The sequence below is a fragment of the Pteropus alecto genome, unplaced genomic scaffold (assembly GCF_000325575.1).
Source record: "Pteropus alecto unplaced genomic scaffold, ASM32557v1 scaffold3, whole genome shotgun sequence".
Classification (NCBI taxonomy): domain Eukaryota; kingdom Metazoa; phylum Chordata; class Mammalia; order Chiroptera; family Pteropodidae; genus Pteropus; species Pteropus alecto.
Genome location: NW_006442484.1, coordinates 56,793,387 through 56,814,421, shown reverse-complemented (window position 1 = coordinate 56,814,421; position 21,035 = coordinate 56,793,387). Strand labels below are relative to the sequence as shown.

The window sequence follows — 21,035 nt, the reverse complement described above, 5'->3', positions numbered from 1 at the left end:
CCTAGCAGCACAACAACAAAGAAAATTCAAGTTGGCATAGATGTCGTACCAAACAAATTTTTAAAAGACACAATATGGCTAAACTTCGATAAATCTGATTTTAGGGTCGTGTTTATATAATCTTCTGAATCCAGAGTTTGTATTATGAGTGAAAAAGGAACATTTTTAAAAACTATATTTCAACATTACCTCCCGTATATACTCCTCCTGCTCTTCTTTAAGAGTAAGTTCAATGAAGATTTGTTGCAGCTTCTCATTACAATAATTAATAATGAACTGCTCAAAGCTGTTGTCCTGTATGGAGAAAAATGAAGACAGCCTCATAAACCATATTATTAGCTCTCCCATAACAATGACACTCTAACATCTCAATCTACGATAAATGTCACACACTGTCTCTTTAACTTGACCCAGCACAAAGCTCCTGGGACAGAGGCTTGCACATCGCAGGCACTGAATAAATGATTCATGAGATAAGTGAATGAATGCAGTATACACAAGTGATGCGGTATTTCAAGGATGAAGTTTTTAGTTGACAAAGAAGCATCCTACATGTGGTAAAAAAAAAAAAAAAATACAAATAAGTACACTTTCCCCTGAAGGTTCAGGGGGGAAAAAAAAAAAGAACAGTAAGATTTATAAGTTCTCAATCTTCCATTCTCAGGTCTAACTTTGGAGTTCAAGAAAGTCTTCTTGACCTGACCTCTTATTCCCCTACCCAAGATCAGTTCTCTAACTCGTACATACTAACGCTTGAAAAAAAATTACTCTAAATGTATATATGTGTGTATATATGTGGATATATGTATTGATTAGTTTCATATCTATCTGTCTGACTAGACTGTACATTTCTAAGGGCAAGAGCTGACTATACATCTCTTAGTCAAAAAGTATGCCCAGCACCTCACACCAAATAAATACTCAATATGTATTTGATGAGTGAATAAATGAATGACACGCCTACAAAATGTTGACTCAAGAGAATCAGCATAACAATATCATCTCCCTAGTTAGAAAAAAATCTCTTCTCAAAAGGCTCACACATTTATTACTCTTATGATCCTCAGTAGTTTTTCCTTCACATCAGAGTTTTCTCCTATGAACTCTGATGAAAGATCCATGCCTAAATCATTTCTGAACCCACAGGGCTTAAAGCATTGCAGAGGGCACAAAATGCACATCTGTTGAATGAATATACTTCACCAAGAACCACATCATCCAGGAAGAGGTAGATCTGCTAATAAAACTAGTTATTTTCACCTCTATCCCACCTCTTTGCAGAGAGAGGGAGAGAGAGACAGTGGCACTGGGAGTAAAAGACGTATGACCCCACCACTGATAAGCCTGATTCTTTCCCCACTGATATGGCTAGTCCTGGACTAATGAATGAGCTACGAGGGTCCTTGAGTAATAGTGGAATGAAGCTGGCTCCTCCCTGTGAATACACAGAACTATTAGCCTTCATATCTCTCCATAAATGACAAAAGCAAAAAAGTCATAGAGTTTTTATGAAATTTGACCTTTCAAAATCAACTTTGGTCCGACCTAGGACAAATTTTTAAATGATACTTACCATGTAGCATCTGACCACATTCTTTCCCGGAAGTCAGCTAAGGAGTTCTAACTACCAGTGATGAACTAACTAATCAGAGGAATTTTTTACTCTAAACTAAACATATACTCTATTACTGGCTGATCTTTTAATATTAAATAGAGTCAAAGATAAAGTTATTTTTTTTTAATCTTGAAGGTTCTTACTTAAGAGCACATGTTTATGTTCAATACTTTCAACAAATACAGTCTTAGACACAAAGGACATTCCCTAGTACTCATTTTCACATAAAAATTTTAAAAACCATGTGTTCCAATCCTTGTAGCCTAATGATTTTGATTAGAAGTTATAGTCTATCTGGTATAGATGCCTTATTATTATTATTATAATCAGTATAAGGCCATTTAATATATTGGAAAGTCTGGTTTTTCTTGGTTTGGTAAAATATACCCTTATATAATGCTACTACACAAATGAAAAACTTGTAAATAAAGCTAATATTTTAATGGTTTATATGAACATAACTGTTTTATTTATTTATTTTTTTTAGAAAACAAATTCATGGAGTAAATCTTTTCTATTATTTAATAAGTGTGTGCCCATGAGGGTATTTAAACAAAATTATGCTAAATCTTTCAATGGCAACAAATGAGAAGAAGGCAGGAGAGAGCGACTGGTGTCCTTAAGACACATTATGTGGCTATGAACAGTTTGAAGTCACTTCTAGAACAGGACTATGAAATACACACAAGCGGATTAGAAATCAGAGGCAAAAGCTTCACAATTACAACATAGCTTAAGGAGCAAGTTAGAGCTAAATTAAATTTCTTCTCTATTTTTTTTAAATCTCTGTATAAATTCTGTATTTCATATCCACACAGTTAATCAATAGCCATTTACTGCAAAATTCACACAGCTGGAGAAGCCATTAACACAGGAGCATGCAACAGACCGTCACTGCAAACAGTTCATACTTACTGCATTCTGGTGCAAAAAGGGACAGATTACACAAAATGCAGTCAGTTCTTAATCTGAACAAACTTCTAAAAGTAAAGACTTATTGATAGTTATTCATTGGTACAAATTACTGATTTTACCATTCAGGCCATATTTCTGATTGGCATAACACTTTAGATCAAGACACATGTCCAATCAAGTCAAAAGAAAGAACCACAGTACCTACATGTGGTGTCTGAATTGTGGTCCTGCTAGGTGAAATCTCTTCAGGATGAAAATGGTTTGACTAAAATAATCATACATCACGTAAACTGCCTGAAGTCCTACGGCTTCAGAAGACAAAACTTCTAATTTTAAATTACCAGGAAAAAGAAAAAAATGTATGATACATCCATCCAAAGAGTCAGGGACAGAGGCAGTTGGCAGGTCATAGAAAGAGTAAAGAGATTCAGCAAGATGCAGAGAACCTCCCCTTCCCACCACAGCAAGCCCCGCTCTTGTGCTATCTGTGCTGGGTCTCCCCTTCAAACACCAACAAGGTGGTAAGGAGAATGTTCTAGAGATGGCTGAAGAACAAAAACTTGACTCTCTGACCTTATCGACCTTATCCTGCAGCTTAAAGAACAAAAACAAAAATAGAATAGCACAATCATCAGGGCAGAAACCAGCTTACTTCCCCACAGAAATTGCTCCACATCTGTTGCAAACATACCTCACAGCCTCCAAAACATGTCATGAACCGCCAGAGCAATCATTATTGCTGAAAATGAAGGCAATCACATTTCTGGTGATCTAAGTTTAAATTGTTGACATTGTCTAAATTTTTTGGAAAATGGGACATCACGAATCACTTTTTAAAAACTTGCAAAAATTTATAATTTGCAGAAAATTAAGAAACAGCCGGGTAACAGTTCATCTAGCTGAAACTTGCACAGGTCTCATGCATTTCTCCATTTGTACAGGCATTAAATATCACCAGGTTTTCCCTCTCCCCTTCACAAAATAGCTAAATGGGTCTAGGAACTATCACATGAATATGAGGGTCCCAAAGCAATTTGATATCTGGATATTTTTTTGGTTTGTCAAGAATTGTGAAGGTGGTCAGCACTCTCTGAGCTGAGGTGGCAGACTCTCCCATGTGTCAGTCCCATGAATCAAAGTCTCAAAGGAGGAAGTGGGTAGGCGCTTGCTCCCGTGAATGACTCACCTCCTCCGTCTCTAGTTTTCTACCCATGCTACATGCATGGAATTTTTCTCCACTGTCTAACCCGCATTTATCCCTAAAGACTGAAGGATAAAACTAAAACTTTTGGGAAGGTCTTCAAACAAATACATCCAGAATTTTCCATCATACAGTCCTCTTGAATAAAACTCAGAATGACCCCTACCCACAGTGGACTGCTCTAGAAAACACAAGTAAATAGCAAGGTTTCTGGGTTCTATAGTTGTATACTATATTTACCAATGCAGATTGGGATAGTAAGCACTTACCATATTTAGAAGTATATAATATGCCAAAATTTTAAACTCTAGGGCTTCTTGCAAGAATTCTAGAGTTTAAGTGCATCCTTTCAACATCAAAGAAATAGAAAATCTTACTCCCAATAGAGTTCATAACTAAGTTTATAATCCTAAGTATCAATCATAACCTTTGTGCTTGGAATGATTTTGAAAGATAGATCAAAAAATACTGGCCTACTGCACATTTGTATAGTTCTAATAATAGAGGAGGCTAATGTTATATCATACTCTAAGATAGATATTTAAATCTTGTACTCTTTAAAAACAATAAATAATGAAAGGAAGATGTAAAGTTCCTTTCAAGGAGACAGTTCTATCACATCTGTCATTAGGATGGTGGGATTATAAAGATCTTGCTGGTGAATATTATGTGTAGGAAATAGGAGAGCAGTTCAAACACAAAGGCCATGACTTACTCAAGCAAAAAGTACTGTTAATTACATATTTAATTGCTATTTCTTACAGTTCAACACTTCCATTTGAGGTCAAATTTTTTTGGATATATCAAGTTGAGTGGGGGTTCTATACTTTTATATACAATGAAGTCTCTTGCATAACATATGAAACAGTACATTTATATGAGTTATAAAATTTTGAGTACTATATTACTGTTTTAGAGGAGTTGGGCTATATTACTGCTTTCAAATGTGCTTTTTGTTCTAGCAAAGATTTCCTCGGTGGAAAGCCTTGGGGTAGTCCCCAATAATGAAAATACTGTTCCTATAAAAAAAAATAATAATAATGTATTTAACAATCCATTTTTAAAAATCACAATGTCAAGAAATTGGCCCTAAATCAAACTTTTTTTTTTTTAGAAAATAAACTTTTAAAAAATCCTCAAAATAAGAGAAAAACATTTAACATTAAATAATGTCCTTTTTAGACATTTACAAAATTGAATGACTACCTAAAGTTTTAGAAAACTTCCCTTTAAATATAGCATAATGTTTTTCTTCCAGGTACAGACTCAAATATACTAAATTTTAATAAAAACAGCATTATACTGCTCTTCTTAAATATTTTTAAATAGGCTTTGATTTAAAAAGTTAAAGTAAGAGCAATGATGAAAACTGGAACAGAAAGTGTTGCTATAACCAGAATCAATTTTCTTTTTAAAACAGTTTAGAAAAGAAATTGTATAATCATGAGACAGGCTTACCAGGCTACAAATGACTATTGGCCAACTGTTAAGATTGTTTCATTTTAAACAGTCATTGCATCTAGCCTGTAATATCCAAACTATACACGGGCCACTTTCAATGTGGTTTATAAGAGCAAGATGGATAGAAAATGCCTGATCGAAAATAACTACCATTTTGTCAGTGTGAAATTAGCTCAATAGTACGAAAAGTGAAATATTTATCCACTGCAGACCTGTTCTGGTCAACTCCTAGGACACTAATAAGTAATATCCTCATTAAACTACCTGCTCCTTTTAATACTTAGAAGTGCTTTAAAAAGTTGAATTGTAACATTGCTCTACATTGCTTTGAATTTAATTTTATTATTTTAAAGAATGGCATTTGTTATTTTATAGATGCTATAAATATTTCTAAGATCAAAGGCCATGTTTTCAGTTTTAAGTATATTCAAACTTAATTGTATAGAATTGGAGTATTTAGATTATAATTCTCTTTCTTTGTAAAATAGGACTTAAGTTCTACCGAGATTTATAGCTAAATTTTTCTCCTCTACAAATTTTATTTCACTTCACTTTATTTTTGTATCAGTGTTCCATTAATCTGTTTTCCAAACTGACAACAGATCACATGCAGCCAACAAGGCCGAGCTATTCACCCAGCTAGCACTGGAATGTTTGCAGTCAAACCCATGTGTCATCATCCCATGGTTTAATGCATCAGTTTCCCTCTTCCATTTAGAAACGGACCAAAGTGAATGAAAGCTTTCCACCAGCTCAGCTAGAAAACGTCTTCATGAGAACAGTCAAGTAGGGTCATGAGGCAGAATTAGAAATGTTAAAAAAAAAATTTTTCTGGGCCTGTCTAGTTTTTAAAGTGCTACCCAGGGTGTTCTGAATGGCAGAACCCTTAACTCTTGCAGTCAATTTTCACTGAAGAACAAAGGCATAATTTTCTCTATATTCTATCAGTTTCTTTTCACTTGGGTAGACAATATCATAGAAATTTGCAATTTTGCATTGTTATGGATTCTGAATACTTCTTTGTAAGTCATACACTGAGCACCCGTACTTCCGCTTGTGGTATTTTAAGTTCTTAATTATCTAGCTTCCTAGTGTTCAACCCTATTGGCTTCCTGACATTCATGTGTTCTAATTTTGCTGATAATCCAGGAAAATGCAGGATGGCATCTGGGATATGTATGTGAATACATTAAAAGAAAAAAAACTTTCTAATTGTGTATCAAAGGGCATTAAAAAGTACTGTTTCAAATCCAACCTAATCTCTATCCTGACTTCCCCTCAAATACATTTATTTATAAAATAAATAATATATAGATTTTTTAAAAATCAAGACATTTGGAAGATGAATCTGAGAAGATTTTGACAGGAAAATGGAGAGAACAATTAATTACAATGAAAAAAAAATGTTAATTCTCTCAAAGAAATGGAAAAAAAATCAAAGCACTTGCCGCATGGAGAAGGAAAATTAACGTTTAACGATTTTATGGCTATGATAAGATTTGCTACAGACATATGACTGGTTGAATTTGGCCCTGACCGAAAGTTCTGATTACAGAGTAAAAATGTAACCTGTTTGGTTTCAGGAATATATGTACACACACACAGATTAAGTTCAGGTAAGATGAACTGTAGATGGGGTTGGATGTTTTATAGGGCATTTTGTGCAGAGGTCAAAAGTCAGGAACACCACATATGCCTGGAATTTACAGTTCACTCTGGAGATTCCTGTTATGACAGCAATTTGCCTCAATCTTGCCTGCCTACCGGAGTCATCTAAGAGTTTTAAAATACTACTGCTAGGGCCCCATACCTGGAGATTGTGATTTATTGATCTGGGGTACTGCCTGGACATCTGAATTTTCAAAAGCTCCCCAATGATTCCAATGTGCAGCTAAGTTAGAGAACTGCCAAACTCAGGTATTCCTCTGAAGAAAGGAAGGAAACCACCTAGAAATGTAATGCATGCATTTTTATAAACTAAAGTCCATAGCTGTAACAGCGCTGAGAAAAGTGGTGATATAACTTACAAAAGGAAAGTACATTCAGAACAATGGGCTTTGAGAGAAACCTCAATTAACCATAAGTGAAATATTCTTGGATTGGTAAAGAATATTGGTATTTTACCCAGTGCCAAGTTAAGGATACTTCCATTCGGAACATTCAAGTTCTGTTCTGATTAGCTCTGTAGCAAACACACTTTAACAAAGTCATCTAGCTTCCTGATTAGAATTTCCTACCAAATAGGATGTGTCCTCAGCCAGCAATAGATCCTCAATCTTAGGGCCACGCCAGTAAGCTCCATAAGGCAAGGAACATCTCTGTCTTATTTACCACTGCAATTGGTTCATATTAAGCACTTAATAAAGACTTGAGAAATGACTCCCTCACTTATACAAGGTCAAAATTGCTCATGAGGTATAACTCAGTTTCCTAAGTGCTGTGAGGGTCTCTTTTCCCATAGCTAATCAGACTGCAGGCCACACTGGAAGATGAAGTCAAGCCAACGTCCCATTATAATCCTATTATCCTATAAATTTTTTTTTTTTCCCCTTTCCATGTATTGTGACATGAAATTAAGCACCTGCCCACTGGCTTTGAGATCAATAAATATCTTTTTTCTGGCAAAATAAAAACATAATAAAATCAGTTTCTTTGATTTTAGAAATATCATTGAATACATCTTTTTCTTCTAATTTTCTAGTGAGATCTCTGCTTTTACCCTGTTCATGAAATCATCTAAATTTAGATCAGCAATGTGCCAGGTAAGAAATCTTTTCCCTGCCAACTGCAAAGAATGACTTTGACAGGCTGCCCATTTAGTGACAGTAACCTGAGGTCTTGCTAGAAAGAAATTAATTCTGGCACAGTGATTTCTGTGTATATGCAAGCATTCTAACTCACAACCCTTAGATTCTTCCCTTTTACCAAGGAACCAGAAGCTTCCCTGTGCAGAGTCTGCTCAAGGGGCACCAATATAAACAGATACTGTGCTGACGAGCAGTATTCTGGATGCAGCATGGGGGATGACAGCCAGTGCACAGCGTGACTGTCCCACACACTTTGCCACCAGCACCGATGAACTCTGGGAAGCCTCCTCATGCTGGCCAGGAGCTTGGAGTGAAGACAAAGGCACGGGAACAGGGACTTTTTTTTCTCTTTATTTACAGATATCAAGGACCTTGTGAGTTTGGGGAGAAAAGTGAGGAAAAAGACATGTAGGACACCTTTTATTATTTATTAGGAGGCCTGGGGTTTAGGTCCTGAGCCCGCCACTTGGTAGTCATGTAACTTTGGGGAAGCTACTTGACCATCAGAATATCACTTCCTCCTCTGTCAAATGGTAATAATAGCAGCTACTTCATGAAGTTCTTGTGAAAATTACATCAGATAATACACGCAACACTTACCACAGCCCTTGCATACATTCGGCCCTCAATGAGTAGCTATTAAATACAGAACATGGTCAAGCAGGGAGAATGCACTACCACAAAAATGGATGTTATAAGAAAAAGGCATTTGCTAGAAAGTCCTAGCTTAGCAGGAGAAAATGGTTTGATGTCTCTTCTATGATTCTGGGAACCTGATAATTTGGAACATGTAAAATCTTTGGGTAGTTATTCCGGTTATTTAAAGGAATTCACAAATCATTATTCGTAGGAGAGAATAAAAAAAGGAGAAACTCATCTACTTGTTATTTTCCTGAACCAAACTAAAACACCACTCCTCAAAGTGAGAATAAGTGTTTGAAAGTCCTTAAAATGCTTTCTCAGTGTCAAAGTTAACAAGGGGGTAAATAGGAAATTCTAATATAATATAGCATGTTTAAATATTTATTTTGTAATAAGCATGGAGTATTTTTTAAAAATTCATTATGAATTTCACTAGAAGTTATTTCAACCTTTGTAGCAAATTCAGTACCATAAGAACACAGCTGGATAAGACCTACCAAATCATCTAATCCAGACCGTCTCTGCCTGAGTTTCACAGAGATGAAGTAACTAGCTACGGCCAGGCCATGGCCAGTATCCTGCTGTCATGTTCCTGGCTTTTTTTCATGGCAACATCATACCTCACTTTCCATCCCACAAATGAACCAAGGACTACAGGCATTACGTCCATATACCTTGCTGGAAATTCCACAGTAAGAATTTTGAATTTGCAATTTCAAAAGTTGAGTATTGATACAAGAAGTTCTTTTTAAACAGCACTACCTCCAAAGTGCTAGCTCTTGGCACTTTAAATACACACACACACATCCAAATTTTTTGATATCTACACAAAGGTTATTTTTAGATTCTAGATTATATTAATTATTCTAAATGTTGTCTATAAAATATAAGACTAAATTTCCAACTATTCCACATTAATAAGATAAATACAAAAAATAGAAAAATGCTTACCTCAAAAATTTCAAAGCCGTAAATGTCCAAAACACCCATGACCTTCTTTCTCACTTTTGTTTGTGCCTTAAAAAAAGTTTCAAATCGATGGGTTAATTTAGGCATGAAAAATAACACTAAAAGCATACCAAACATATATTACATATATTACAAACATATATTACCAGTTCATTGTTCCATAACTAGAATAACTATAATTTACATTTTTGGTTTTTTTTAAATGATAATATACTGGCATAGAATCTTTCAGAAATTTTAACAATAGATGACTTATTTAAAGAAGCATTAGTGATGCTTAATTACAAAAAAAAAATCTTACTGAATCTTACAACAGGTAAGGTCTTTCAAAATCACCTAGCTCAATACCCTGTTACTTAAGAACATATTAGTAGCTAAAGAGGTCAAGTGACCTTTTCATGGAGTATGTACAATTAGTTCATAGATGTCCACAATCAGCACTCTCAAAGTAACTCTGCAAAGACTATTCGCCTGTGAGATTTCTAACAAGACACATAACAAAACAAAATAGATAGAACCCCTGAAAAATTTCAATCCTGTACAACGTAAATTCTTTTCAAGGAACAGTCTTTACAAGTGATGACCGATGGTCTGATAATAAAATTAAAATATTTTTTAACCTAATGTTTATACTCCAAATACCATTTATTACAACTGATTTATTTGGGTATAAAGATTCAGTACCTTAATGCTTTCATTGATTCGATTTACCAACCATGAAAACAACCTGCTATAGAGGTTTTTAGCCAGAGCATCACGGGCATAATAAGCCTATCAAAAAGAAAAAAAATTCAATAATCACAATTACTACAATGCTTAATTTTAATAAGATTTTAATAAATATTTAAAGCTCTTTTATTTCAAATCTCTTTTCAGAGTCAGTTTTCATTGCACTCTGGATGAACAGCCGAGTCATTAAAACAATTAGGCAAATTATTTATACCCAGTTATTATACCTTTTCATACTCTAGGAAACTAATTCTAAATATTACAAAAGCTTTCTCCACATGGATATTCATCTCAAAGTTATGGAAAAGAGAAAAATCAGAGACAATTTAGAAGTCCAGCAAAGGAGAATAGTAAAATAAATAAACACCTATTGATGGGGAAGTCCCACAATCATCACAGAACGATCATTATGAAAATTAGGTAATGAAATGGGAAAGGCTTATGTTTTGTAAAATTAAACTGTGTGTGTAATACAATGACAACTATTTTTTCCCAACGATGATACATAGGAAAGGAAATTCAGAGGAAATACATTAAAATGGCTTCATTCAATCTTTTGAGTATTTTTTTAAAATCTTCCACAGTGAGTAGTATAACAAGACATCGTTGGACAACATGTTGTATAATAAAAATAAAACCTTTTTATTTGCTAATTTATTTATTTGAAAGCTGTTCATAGCTATTTGACAAAGAAGCAGTAGAAGATGTATATGTCTCCATGACCTCGACTAAGAATCCGCAGGCTGGAGAAAGTTAAGTTTGGTTGAGAGAACCTAACAGCCCTTCAGTGCACTGGGTGCCAAGTGTGACACCACCACTCCTGTGGAGGCCGAGATGGGTGTCAGCTGCCTCAGGGAAGGAAAGCCAGAAGTTTTGCTACTGTCTTTAATACTGTGGCCATATGTGTGTATTTCATTGCTTATAAGTAGAAAGTTGGGGATTGTTATTAAAGAAAATCATTATATTTTTATTTTATAAAAAAACCCCACAATTTATTGGGTTATATGGAAATTCTTTCTCCACATTGCTCCCTAATTGAAGTGCAATGACTTTAATAACACACATCCCTGGCAACATAGAGCACCTTCTCCTTTCATCTTACATTTCCTAGCTAATCCTAAACCTTCCCCCTAAGTGTCAGGTAACTAACTACTCCAATCAGGGTTAGAAAATCTGCCTAGAAGTTGGCAGAAAATAAATCTAACTGCACAATGCTGTGCTGGCGTGGTGGTGGGAATGATTCCACAGCAGAAAATTCATGTAAAATACTGAAACAGACAAAGAAACCTAAATTTAGATGCATGGGCTTTCTCCGATCTTCTTTCTTCCAGTTTTTACTTTTTTAAAAAAAAAGGTAATTTAAGTGCCTAGAACAGTGCCAGTCACATAGTAAGCCTATAGATATATAGTATGATTTTTGAAGTATCCTCTTCCTCTACCACTATACCTTATAAGCCTATATAATTCTTTAATTCTTTCTCCTTTAGTCTTACAAATCCTAGTTATCTCAAAATACCACATAATCTCAAAATGTTACATTTTTATAAGCAGACCCCTTTTCACCATAATGCCATCCAGTTTTTTTAGTTGTATGCTACCTCCTTCTAACAAACTACCATTTCAATGTGAAACTTAACTAATAGTGACAACCTATTGTGGTCAAGTCCTTTAGCTATTTTAAAGTGTATTCACAACCAATAATAATCTTTTCTGCTTCCTTCAAACAATATTTATTCCAGAAGTCTCAAACTCAAACACTTCCAGGGACTGAGTAATAGAAATGCATGGGAAGCAGTGGAATCAGCAGGGCTGGAGGATGCATTTCAGGTTAGAGGCCAATTCAAAATGTAAAAAGCAAGCAAACAGAACAAAAAAGAAAAAAACCTATCCTCTAGTCAAGTAAATTACGCCTATTTAGCTATATTTGGCCCTTGGAGCTGCCTGTTTGCCACACCTGATTTCTTGAGTCTGATTCGTGCCACCCAAGCTACACGTTAATATCCTCCAGAAAGTGCAGGAATGTTTATTCTCATTTAAGGATCACTAATAAGGTGTGTAGAAACGAGGGAAGACACTGAATATGCTGATTCACCATCCCAGATGAAAAGACTGTGCATTTCTACACCTGTGTGAAGCTCCCTGAGGAACTTCCAGATGGCACCTGCTGCCAAAGTGATCCGCATCAGGTGTGGCCCAGGACAACAAATGCTAGGCAAGGTAGAGACACAGAGATGCATGGATACGGGGCCTATCCTCCAGGAACTTACAGTCGAATGGGGGAGGTCAAACCAAAATGAATGAAACAATCAGCGGGCAGTGCCAAACTGTAGGAGAAAAAAAAGTTTAAAAAAGGGAGAATTAGAGAGCCTATGTGATCAAGGAAGGCTCCCTGGATGAGGTGCAATTAGGTAGACCATTTAGATACAGAAGGAATGGGCAGTGACACGTGGAGTGAGAGACAAGCAGAAGCAAGGGCACCAGGTAAAAGTAAGTGTAGCACTGAGAACTAGCAGAGAATAAATTAGGATAAACTGTGTAGGGTTAGCTTACAGAGGGCCTTGCAAGTCAAGGAGAGAGTACGTGATGAAAGCCGAATGATAACTCTGTCTTTAGTTTCCATCATTTCAATATTAAGCACCATATCTGAGGAAACAAATCTAAATGCCCTGGGGACAATGATGCATGAGGCAATAAATATGATAATGGGGCTCAAGAATTGAAGCTATGAGGAAAAGTTAATAAAACAAATCACTTCTCACTGGAATCAAAACCTTCTAGGCAAAAAGATCGGTAGAAACAAATACCCTGAACCTTACATTAAAAAAAAAAAAAAAATACTTGAATAGGAGCTAAATAATCAAAGATCTCAAGTCAAATTCTTTTATGCCAAAGTTAAAGGAATGTGGAAAAGTTTTACACAGTGATGCAAGGTGACTCAAGCTTATAAAGTAAGAGGTACCTGGGCCCTGTTTCTATAAAGAATGAATAAAAAAGCAAGAGTAAAACACACAATAAAAACAGACCAAAATATATCCATATATCTTCCATATACGGATATTTGTAAAGGGCTTTCTTAAACACCAGAGGTTTTTTCCATCACATCACCATATACTTAACAACTCCCACTCTGGCTATTGAAAATGTCTAAACTCAGCGTGACCTTCAATACAGTGGTTCTCAAATGCGGTCCCTGGACCAGCAGTGGCAGCATCACCTCTGAGCTTGTTAGAAATGCAAATCCTTCGGTCTTTCTCCAGACCTACTGCATCAAACACTCTGGGGGTATGGCCTGCAAACTGTATTTAACAAACACTCCAGGTGATTCTGAGGCGCCCTCAAGTCCAGGAACTACTGCTGTAGATGCTCTACTCGCTTACTCCAAACTTAACCTTCCCAGCCATATTGCTTTGAATCCTCTTCAGATATCCACAGCTGTAGCAAAGATTGATCAACCCACTTCCTGATATATACTCCAAACCTGGCTTTTCTCACTGTCTTCTTTTTGAAATGCCCTTTTGTCTACTCTTTATATATCTAAATCCATCAAGACTGGTTCAGAAACATCTTCTCCATGAAGTCTTTCTTAATTCCACATGTCCTTACTTATGGTCTACATCCTATATCTTGTGCTGAGCAGGCTTCAACATATTTTTCTTGATAAACAAAGTCACTCATCATCTGAGTTTGAATTAGTAGGGTTGACTTGGATAGAACTGATGGCAGAAGTAGAAATTTAAGAAAAAAAGACACAATGGTTATAGCTAGGAAAAAATTGTTACAAACCAAACTTACGTATACATAGTTATATATTTTCCATAGCCAAATAGCTCACCTAAAATAAGAAGTAACCGTTGTAAGAAAACTAAACACACATAAGCATTCTTGAGTTAGTAGGAAAGACTAGTTTAGAGCAGCAGAGGGAAAGACTAAATTCACTCTACTGTCCTAAAGATGTGTAAGGCTAAGTACAAGGAGGAAGAAAATACAGGTGGACAAAGTAGACCTGAGTGGGAAAATTCCTGAATTAGTCATTTAATTCTAGTCCAGATGAGCATTGACGAGTGGGGAAATGTTTTAACCACAGAACAAAGGGTTTATGCTGACAGGGTCTCCAGAAGTTGCCTAGTGTACATGCATGCATGCATCCATTCACCCATCCATTTAACTTGAACCAAAAGAGAGAAGTAAACATCTCAGATCTGTGTCTTAGACTTCACTGTCCTAAGTGTGGAGGATGAAGATGGTGCAATAAGAAAGGCAGGGAGGCCAACTTGGCCATTTAATCACAGGCTGGCTTCTCCCACTCACTGTCTTCTTCAAATCAGTAAGTAGAAATTCCATTTTCTAATTGCTCAGACCAAAAATGTGAGTCATCCTTAACTCTTCTCTTTCTTTCATATTGTTATATAGGACAAGGGTCTCAAGGTCTAAGCCATTCTTATTCTTACTACATGCTGTTCTTGCTAAATGTTAAAATGTAGCATAGTATTTTGCAGATGTAGCTGTAACCTGATGAACTTGACCAGAACCCAACCTGATAAGTTTAGCCCCCTGCAAAGAAGAAATCAATAGGTAATTAACAAAATCCAGATAAGTTTAGCCAACTGCCGAGAAGAAACCAACATGTAATTAACCAAATAGTGTATATAAGCAATAGCTAAACTTACCTACAGGGGAAACAGAGTATTGGATGTGAATCCTGTCTCCTTCACTTGCTTCAAGTAAATAAAACTACCAAACAACAATCACAGAATACCCCAAGTGGCAAACCCTTTGAGTGAGTAAAAATACCACATAACAAGCCATCAGCAAATCTCATTGCCTCTAACTTCAAAATATATCCAGACGTGACCAATGCTCACTCCACTGCCAATGCCTGGTTCAAGCCACCATCATCTCTGGATTATCATACAACTCCTCACATCTCCTCTGTGCTGTAAATTAAATGTTTGTGTACCCCCCAAAAGCCTATGTTGAAGCCCTAATCCCCAGCATGATGGTATTTGGAGGTGGGGCTTCAGGGGGCAATTCGGTTTGGCTGTGGATATGAGGGTGAAGCTCCTATGACAGGACTAGTGCCCTTATAAGGGGAAGAGATGCCAGAGCACACATTCTCTCTCGAACTCACACTTTCGCCCTCTTTCTCTCTCTGCCATTGAAGATAAAGAAAGAAGGTAGCCATCTATAAGCCACAAAGAGAGCCCTCACCAAGAACCCAACCGTGCCGTCACCCTGATCTCAGACTTTGGCCTCCAGAACTGTGAGAAATAAATGTTTTTTGTTTAAGCCACCCAATCAATGGTATTCTGTTACAGCAGCCCAAATTAAGACACCCTGCTTTTAATCCTCCTTCCGCTACTTCTACTCTCCACGGGGCAGCTGTAACGACCCCTTGAAATACAAGGCTGATCATGCCACTCATGCTCAAAAAACTGGTCATTTCTCACCTGACTCAGCCGCAACTTCCCCGTCCCCAGCACTATGGCTCTCCCTTACTCTGCCCTACTTATTTTCTTTGCCGACTGCACTCACCACCTGCTTGAACCAAAGGAGACAAATTTATTTATTTACTAGGTTTATTGGCTATTGTCTGGCTCCTCCTGCCAAAATTTTAAGCTCCATGAAGGCAGGGATCTTATGTTTATTTTATTGCTGTGTCCCCAAGTGCCTAGAAGGATGCCTAAAATACAGAATTAGAGTTAAGATAATAACTTGCAAGGTAAATTTTTTATTTCCACTTATATAAAACGATCAAAAACTTTTTAAAAACTCACTTCCGGACATAACGTTTCACCTACCTGAGCCACATTCAGTGTAGTTGAAACTTTCTCCTGCTTGGCCTCAACTGTTCGGAAACTGAATGCACGTTCTAGAACTGACTGATCGATGCCAGTCAACTCACAAATTTCTTTTAACTCTGTTGGGGAATGGACACAGAAAGTGACTGTATATGTGCTGCTGATAATCACTTTCAAGGCTTAGGGTGTTCTTTCTAAATCACATTCAATAGTATAAAACATAATCATCAAAAGACTTAAAATGTAGCTGTAATGATGTTTCTGCTCAGTTTCACTGGAAAGCTTTTTCAAACCAATGAAAAGCAGATTTTACTTCCTAAATTAAAAATTTGGGGTCAGGGGTTCAAAATAAATTTGTTAAACAGAGTTGATTCTCTACTGACTTACCATTCTTATCTTTGATTTTGCTTTCATCTAACCCATTCACTCGAGATTCAGGTTTGAACTCGATGTTGCCCAGTTTCAACACTGCCGCCACCACCTCCAAGACGGACTCAGCCTCGTGATCCATGAAACCCACAATCTGCATGGCATTCTGAGATGGGGGAAAAAAAGTTCCTGTTTTCGTTCTGTAGTTCTTTATTTTTTTTTTTTTAATGAATCATATAACAGATGTTTCTGAAAAAACAAAACCAACAACAACAACAAAAGACAAGGTGCCCCAGAATAAACCTTCCAAAAGACAAACCTATCAATAGATCTGATGTAGCACCAATGTGGGGCTATATTCAGTGGTTTCAAGTTGTGATCCAGAGAGCCCTAAGATACCTCATGTACTGTGGCAAAGCGAGTGGGGTAGGGGAGTATAAAAAAGAAGATAGAAGGAGAAGAGGCTGAGAGCTGAGCCTTGGGTTCCCACAGCCTGTGTGTGTGTGTGTGTGTGTGTGTGTGTGTGTGTGTGCGTGTGTGTGTGTGTCTTTTTTTATATTGGGGTTCTACTGTTAGAAATAAAACCAAACAAAAAGGTTTCACAACTCCTTACAAAAAATCTCCTTGTTTATTTTACATATGAGAAAAACTGGTTTGCAAAGGTAAAGTACTTGATCCAAGGCACAACAGGTAACAAGGAACATTTGTTCAGTCATAAATTTTTGCTGAGTGTCAACAATTTGCCAGGCAAAGTAGTTCTAGAACTGTCTTGAACTCAAGTCTCAAAATCATGTCCAGGAATCAACAGGCCTCCCATATGAAGATGCTTACACAGTTTGAAAAAAATGACATACTCTAAGAAATGCTTTTTTTGGAGAATAGCCCATCTTATTTATTTATTCATTTGTTTATTTATATAGGACTAAGCTACCTAGAATTTCAAACACATACAAAAGTAAAAAGAGCAGGAAAAGAACCTCAAGTCATTTCCATTTACCCTCAAAGATTATCAGTGGTCCCCAATCTTTTTGGCACTGGGACCAGTGCTCCTATGGGAATCTGAAGCCTAATGATGTGAGGTGGAGCTAAGGCGGTGATGCTAGCGCTGGGGAATGGCTACAAATACAGATGAAGCTTTGCTCCCTCGCCAGCCACTCATCTCCTGCTGTGTGTCCCAGTTCCTAACAGACCACGGACAGGTACTGGTCCGCGCAGCCTGGGGGTTAACTGATGCCAATCTTGTTTCATCTATAATCCGATCTACTCCCCCCTCCTCCCCACCATCACAACTATCTCATTTGTAAGTAAATAACAGTTATCATACCATGTCCTAATAGGAGTAAGTTTCAAAGTGCCACATAAACATAGAATATAAATTAAAATAAATTTTCTAATGAACATAAAATGCTAATCATTCTGGTTTATTCATAATTTTTTGAAAATTGTATAAAAACAACTTTCTGTCTCAAAAAGAGTTTGACTTCATAATCTTAGGACATGTTAAGTTCAGTTTTCACAGTTTCAGTTTTGAAAATTAATTATTGAGCTTTGGCTATGAAAAAACACTCAGTATTTCAGAACAACATTAAAAGAGTCCAAAAACTCCAAGATAATATAATAAGAAAGCTCCTTTTGATAAATAGTAAGATCACATGCTCCAGTAAAGCATGACTTCACAATATTATTGGATTTTTGAGCTAGTAAAACCAGCAAACTCATAAAAATACAACAAATTCTTACATAATTCTAAAACCTTAGCATGAGTTATACATTAAAGAAAACGCAGACGTGTTACCAACTCCGATTGAGCGGTATAGGGTTACTCATTTTAAAGAGTAATAGAAAGATTACAACTTACCCTAACGGTTCTGAAATTCGATGCATCATCCACTCCATTAACTTTGGCAGAGTCCAGACTCAGGTAGTTATATCTGCTGAAATCCCGCTCAAGTTTAAGTTTATCTATTGAATCACATATACAAGTTGATAAGCTATTTCAATAAATCTAATTATCTTTAAGATGTCATTCCTTTATCCCTTCAGGAAAAAATGACTTTCATATTCTCTATTGAAATAACAGAACAAAAACTAATGCCCAAATAACAATAACAGCATTTTTCTAAAATCACTTTATTACCGTTGTACATATTTCAGACTGCTTTTTTACATCTATTTTTAATGGGTAAGGCCCTTCCCATACTTTTATAAGATAAAACGTCTTCAATGTACTATTTCATTATAACATGATGTCTGCCTAGTGATTCCCTCACTATTGGACACTTGGTTTCTCACCAGTTCATAATAATAAATAGAGGGCGGAGATAAATGTCTTCATATAAAATGTTCTTGGGGTTCTTTTGAATTATTTCGTTGGGGTATATTCTAAAAACTGGTGTGCCTGGGCACTAGGCTCTGATCATTTTATGACTTATTTGGATTGCTAATTAGTCCTCACTTTGAAGTGACACCCAGAAGCTCTAAGTAGATCAGTGCCTGACAACTCTGCCAGCATTATCCTTTTTAATAACTTTTGCTAATGTATGTATAGTGAACACTTCATAGTTGTCTTAATGTCATTTATTAATTATTAGTAAGGATATTTTTTTCCCCTAGGTATTGCTGATTATCCATAGCTCTTTTTGTTTGAACTATTTGTTCAAAACTTTTTATCACTTGGCTATTGCTATTGAATACTATACTTAGGTACTTACGTAGTCTCTAAAATATCCAAAGGTCATTATTTTTAACTCTAGTATCAGTTGCGTCTTCCCATTATTTTTAAATCTTCTCTGAACAATTTTTTTGTAATTGTACTCATCTACAGCTCCCTGACCATTTTCTCTCCCCACATGGAATAATTATATTCTTCCATTTTATTTTTTTACTTTATGATTAAGCCTTCCCCCAACATCTAGCTCTTACAGTAAACCATCTGAGACACAGGGTGCAGTATCTGGTGAGGTACAGGGACATGTATCAAACAAATGCTGGGGTGTGACAAAAGCAAACATACCATGCTCTTCATTTCAACCAGAGTCATGGAAAATTTTTAAGAAGGAAGGGGAAAAGTATATAAGATACCTTTAAAAAAGAAGCTTTGGGAAATGTGTAACACTTAAAAATTAATACATAGAAACAGCCTTACTGAGAAGCTCTTTTTTTCAGAGAGCAGCTGATAGAACACGTGGAAGTTTCTTTCGCCCCTTGGCTGCTTAACAACTCGAGATTTCTCTAAAAGATCTAAAGAGAAAATCAAATCATAGTATAGTATTAATTTTGCTTTTAAACCCACCATGGTTCTTTTTCCCCCCGTTCACTTTTCACTTTCTGTTTTATATTAGTAACAACAGAAACTACATTTTCAGCTTTTTTCATGAAGCTGAACTCTAACTAGAATCACCATATTAAACAATTGAGGTTCCTTTTAGACAACAGTGAATATGCACAATAAATTCAACGATATAGTCAACAAGTTGATTAAAGACAATATAGTTTTACATAGATATTCTCTTGGTTTTATATAATATATGACATTAAGTTCTTCAAAATGTAGCATTACAAATCAAATCAAGCAATGAAATATAGCTTTACTAACCCACTAAATAATTATAATGATAAAAAAATGAGTTAATATTTTTGAGACCTTATTGTGTGCTAAGTGCTTTATAGACTTATCTCACTGAATCCTCCCAACCACTTTATAAGGTATTATTTAACAGATGAAATAATTAACAGTCCAAGAGTTTAGGTAGGATTTGAAATCAGGTCATTTGACCCAAATGCAGAACCCATCCTATATCCACATGCCCTGCTAACTGGGATAAATGAAGCAGATTTTCCTGATATCATGAAGTCTTAGAGAATGAAAGTAGTTCTCATTTAATAGAACTTGGTGATATTTGACAGTATACTTTCATTGATTATAGATAATTTTTCATCCTATAAATTTGATGTGTTATCAAGTTTTCAAACTTTCACAAAGAAAGAGAGAGAGAGAGAGAGAGAGAGAGAGAGAGAGAGAGGAAGGTTTTGACAAAGACACATAGTAGGACACTGAGAAGGAAGGAAGGAAGGAAGGAAGGAAGGAAGGAAGGAAGGAAAGAAGGAAGGAAAGAAGAGGGAAGGGAGCGGGGGGAGAGGAGAGGAGGGGAAGCGAAGGAACAGGAAGGGAGAGGTAAGAGAAGAGAAGAGAAAAAAGAAAAGGAAAAAGGAAAAATAAAAGAGAAAAGAAAAGCCAGCCAACCAAAAACGAGCCATTGTGGATGTACAGAGGAGATGGCAGAGAATATTCCCGCCTGGACTCCTGCGTATCATTGACCAGTGATATAAAAGAGGCTCTGAATTCTACGGGCAGAGACAAAATTATTTATAAAAGTCCAAATTGGTGATGCCATTATTGAGCACTAATTTTAGAGAACAGACACATTTGAATTCCAATCAGACTGAAGTCTAAATATAATCCAAACAATGCATAAAGGAGAGAATAATGTGAAATTTCTCTGGAAATGGTCATTGAACATCTTAATTTG

General features: G+C 36.1%; 1 protein-coding gene across 1 annotated transcript in view; it reads right to left on the bottom strand.

Annotated features, from left to right (window-relative positions):
• Window positions 1–21,035, bottom strand: part of MYO1B (myosin IB) — a 160,013-nt gene that overhangs the window by 37,091 nt on the left and 101,887 nt on the right. The window contains 7 exon segments of the mRNA XM_015596757.2: window positions 190–294; window positions 9,593–9,658; window positions 10,295–10,381; window positions 16,138–16,256; window positions 16,525–16,672; window positions 18,365–18,468; window positions 19,636–19,746. Coding sequence (XP_015452243.1) covers window positions 190–294; window positions 9,593–9,658; window positions 10,295–10,381; window positions 16,138–16,256; window positions 16,525–16,672; window positions 18,365–18,468; window positions 19,636–19,746 — 740 coding nt within the window.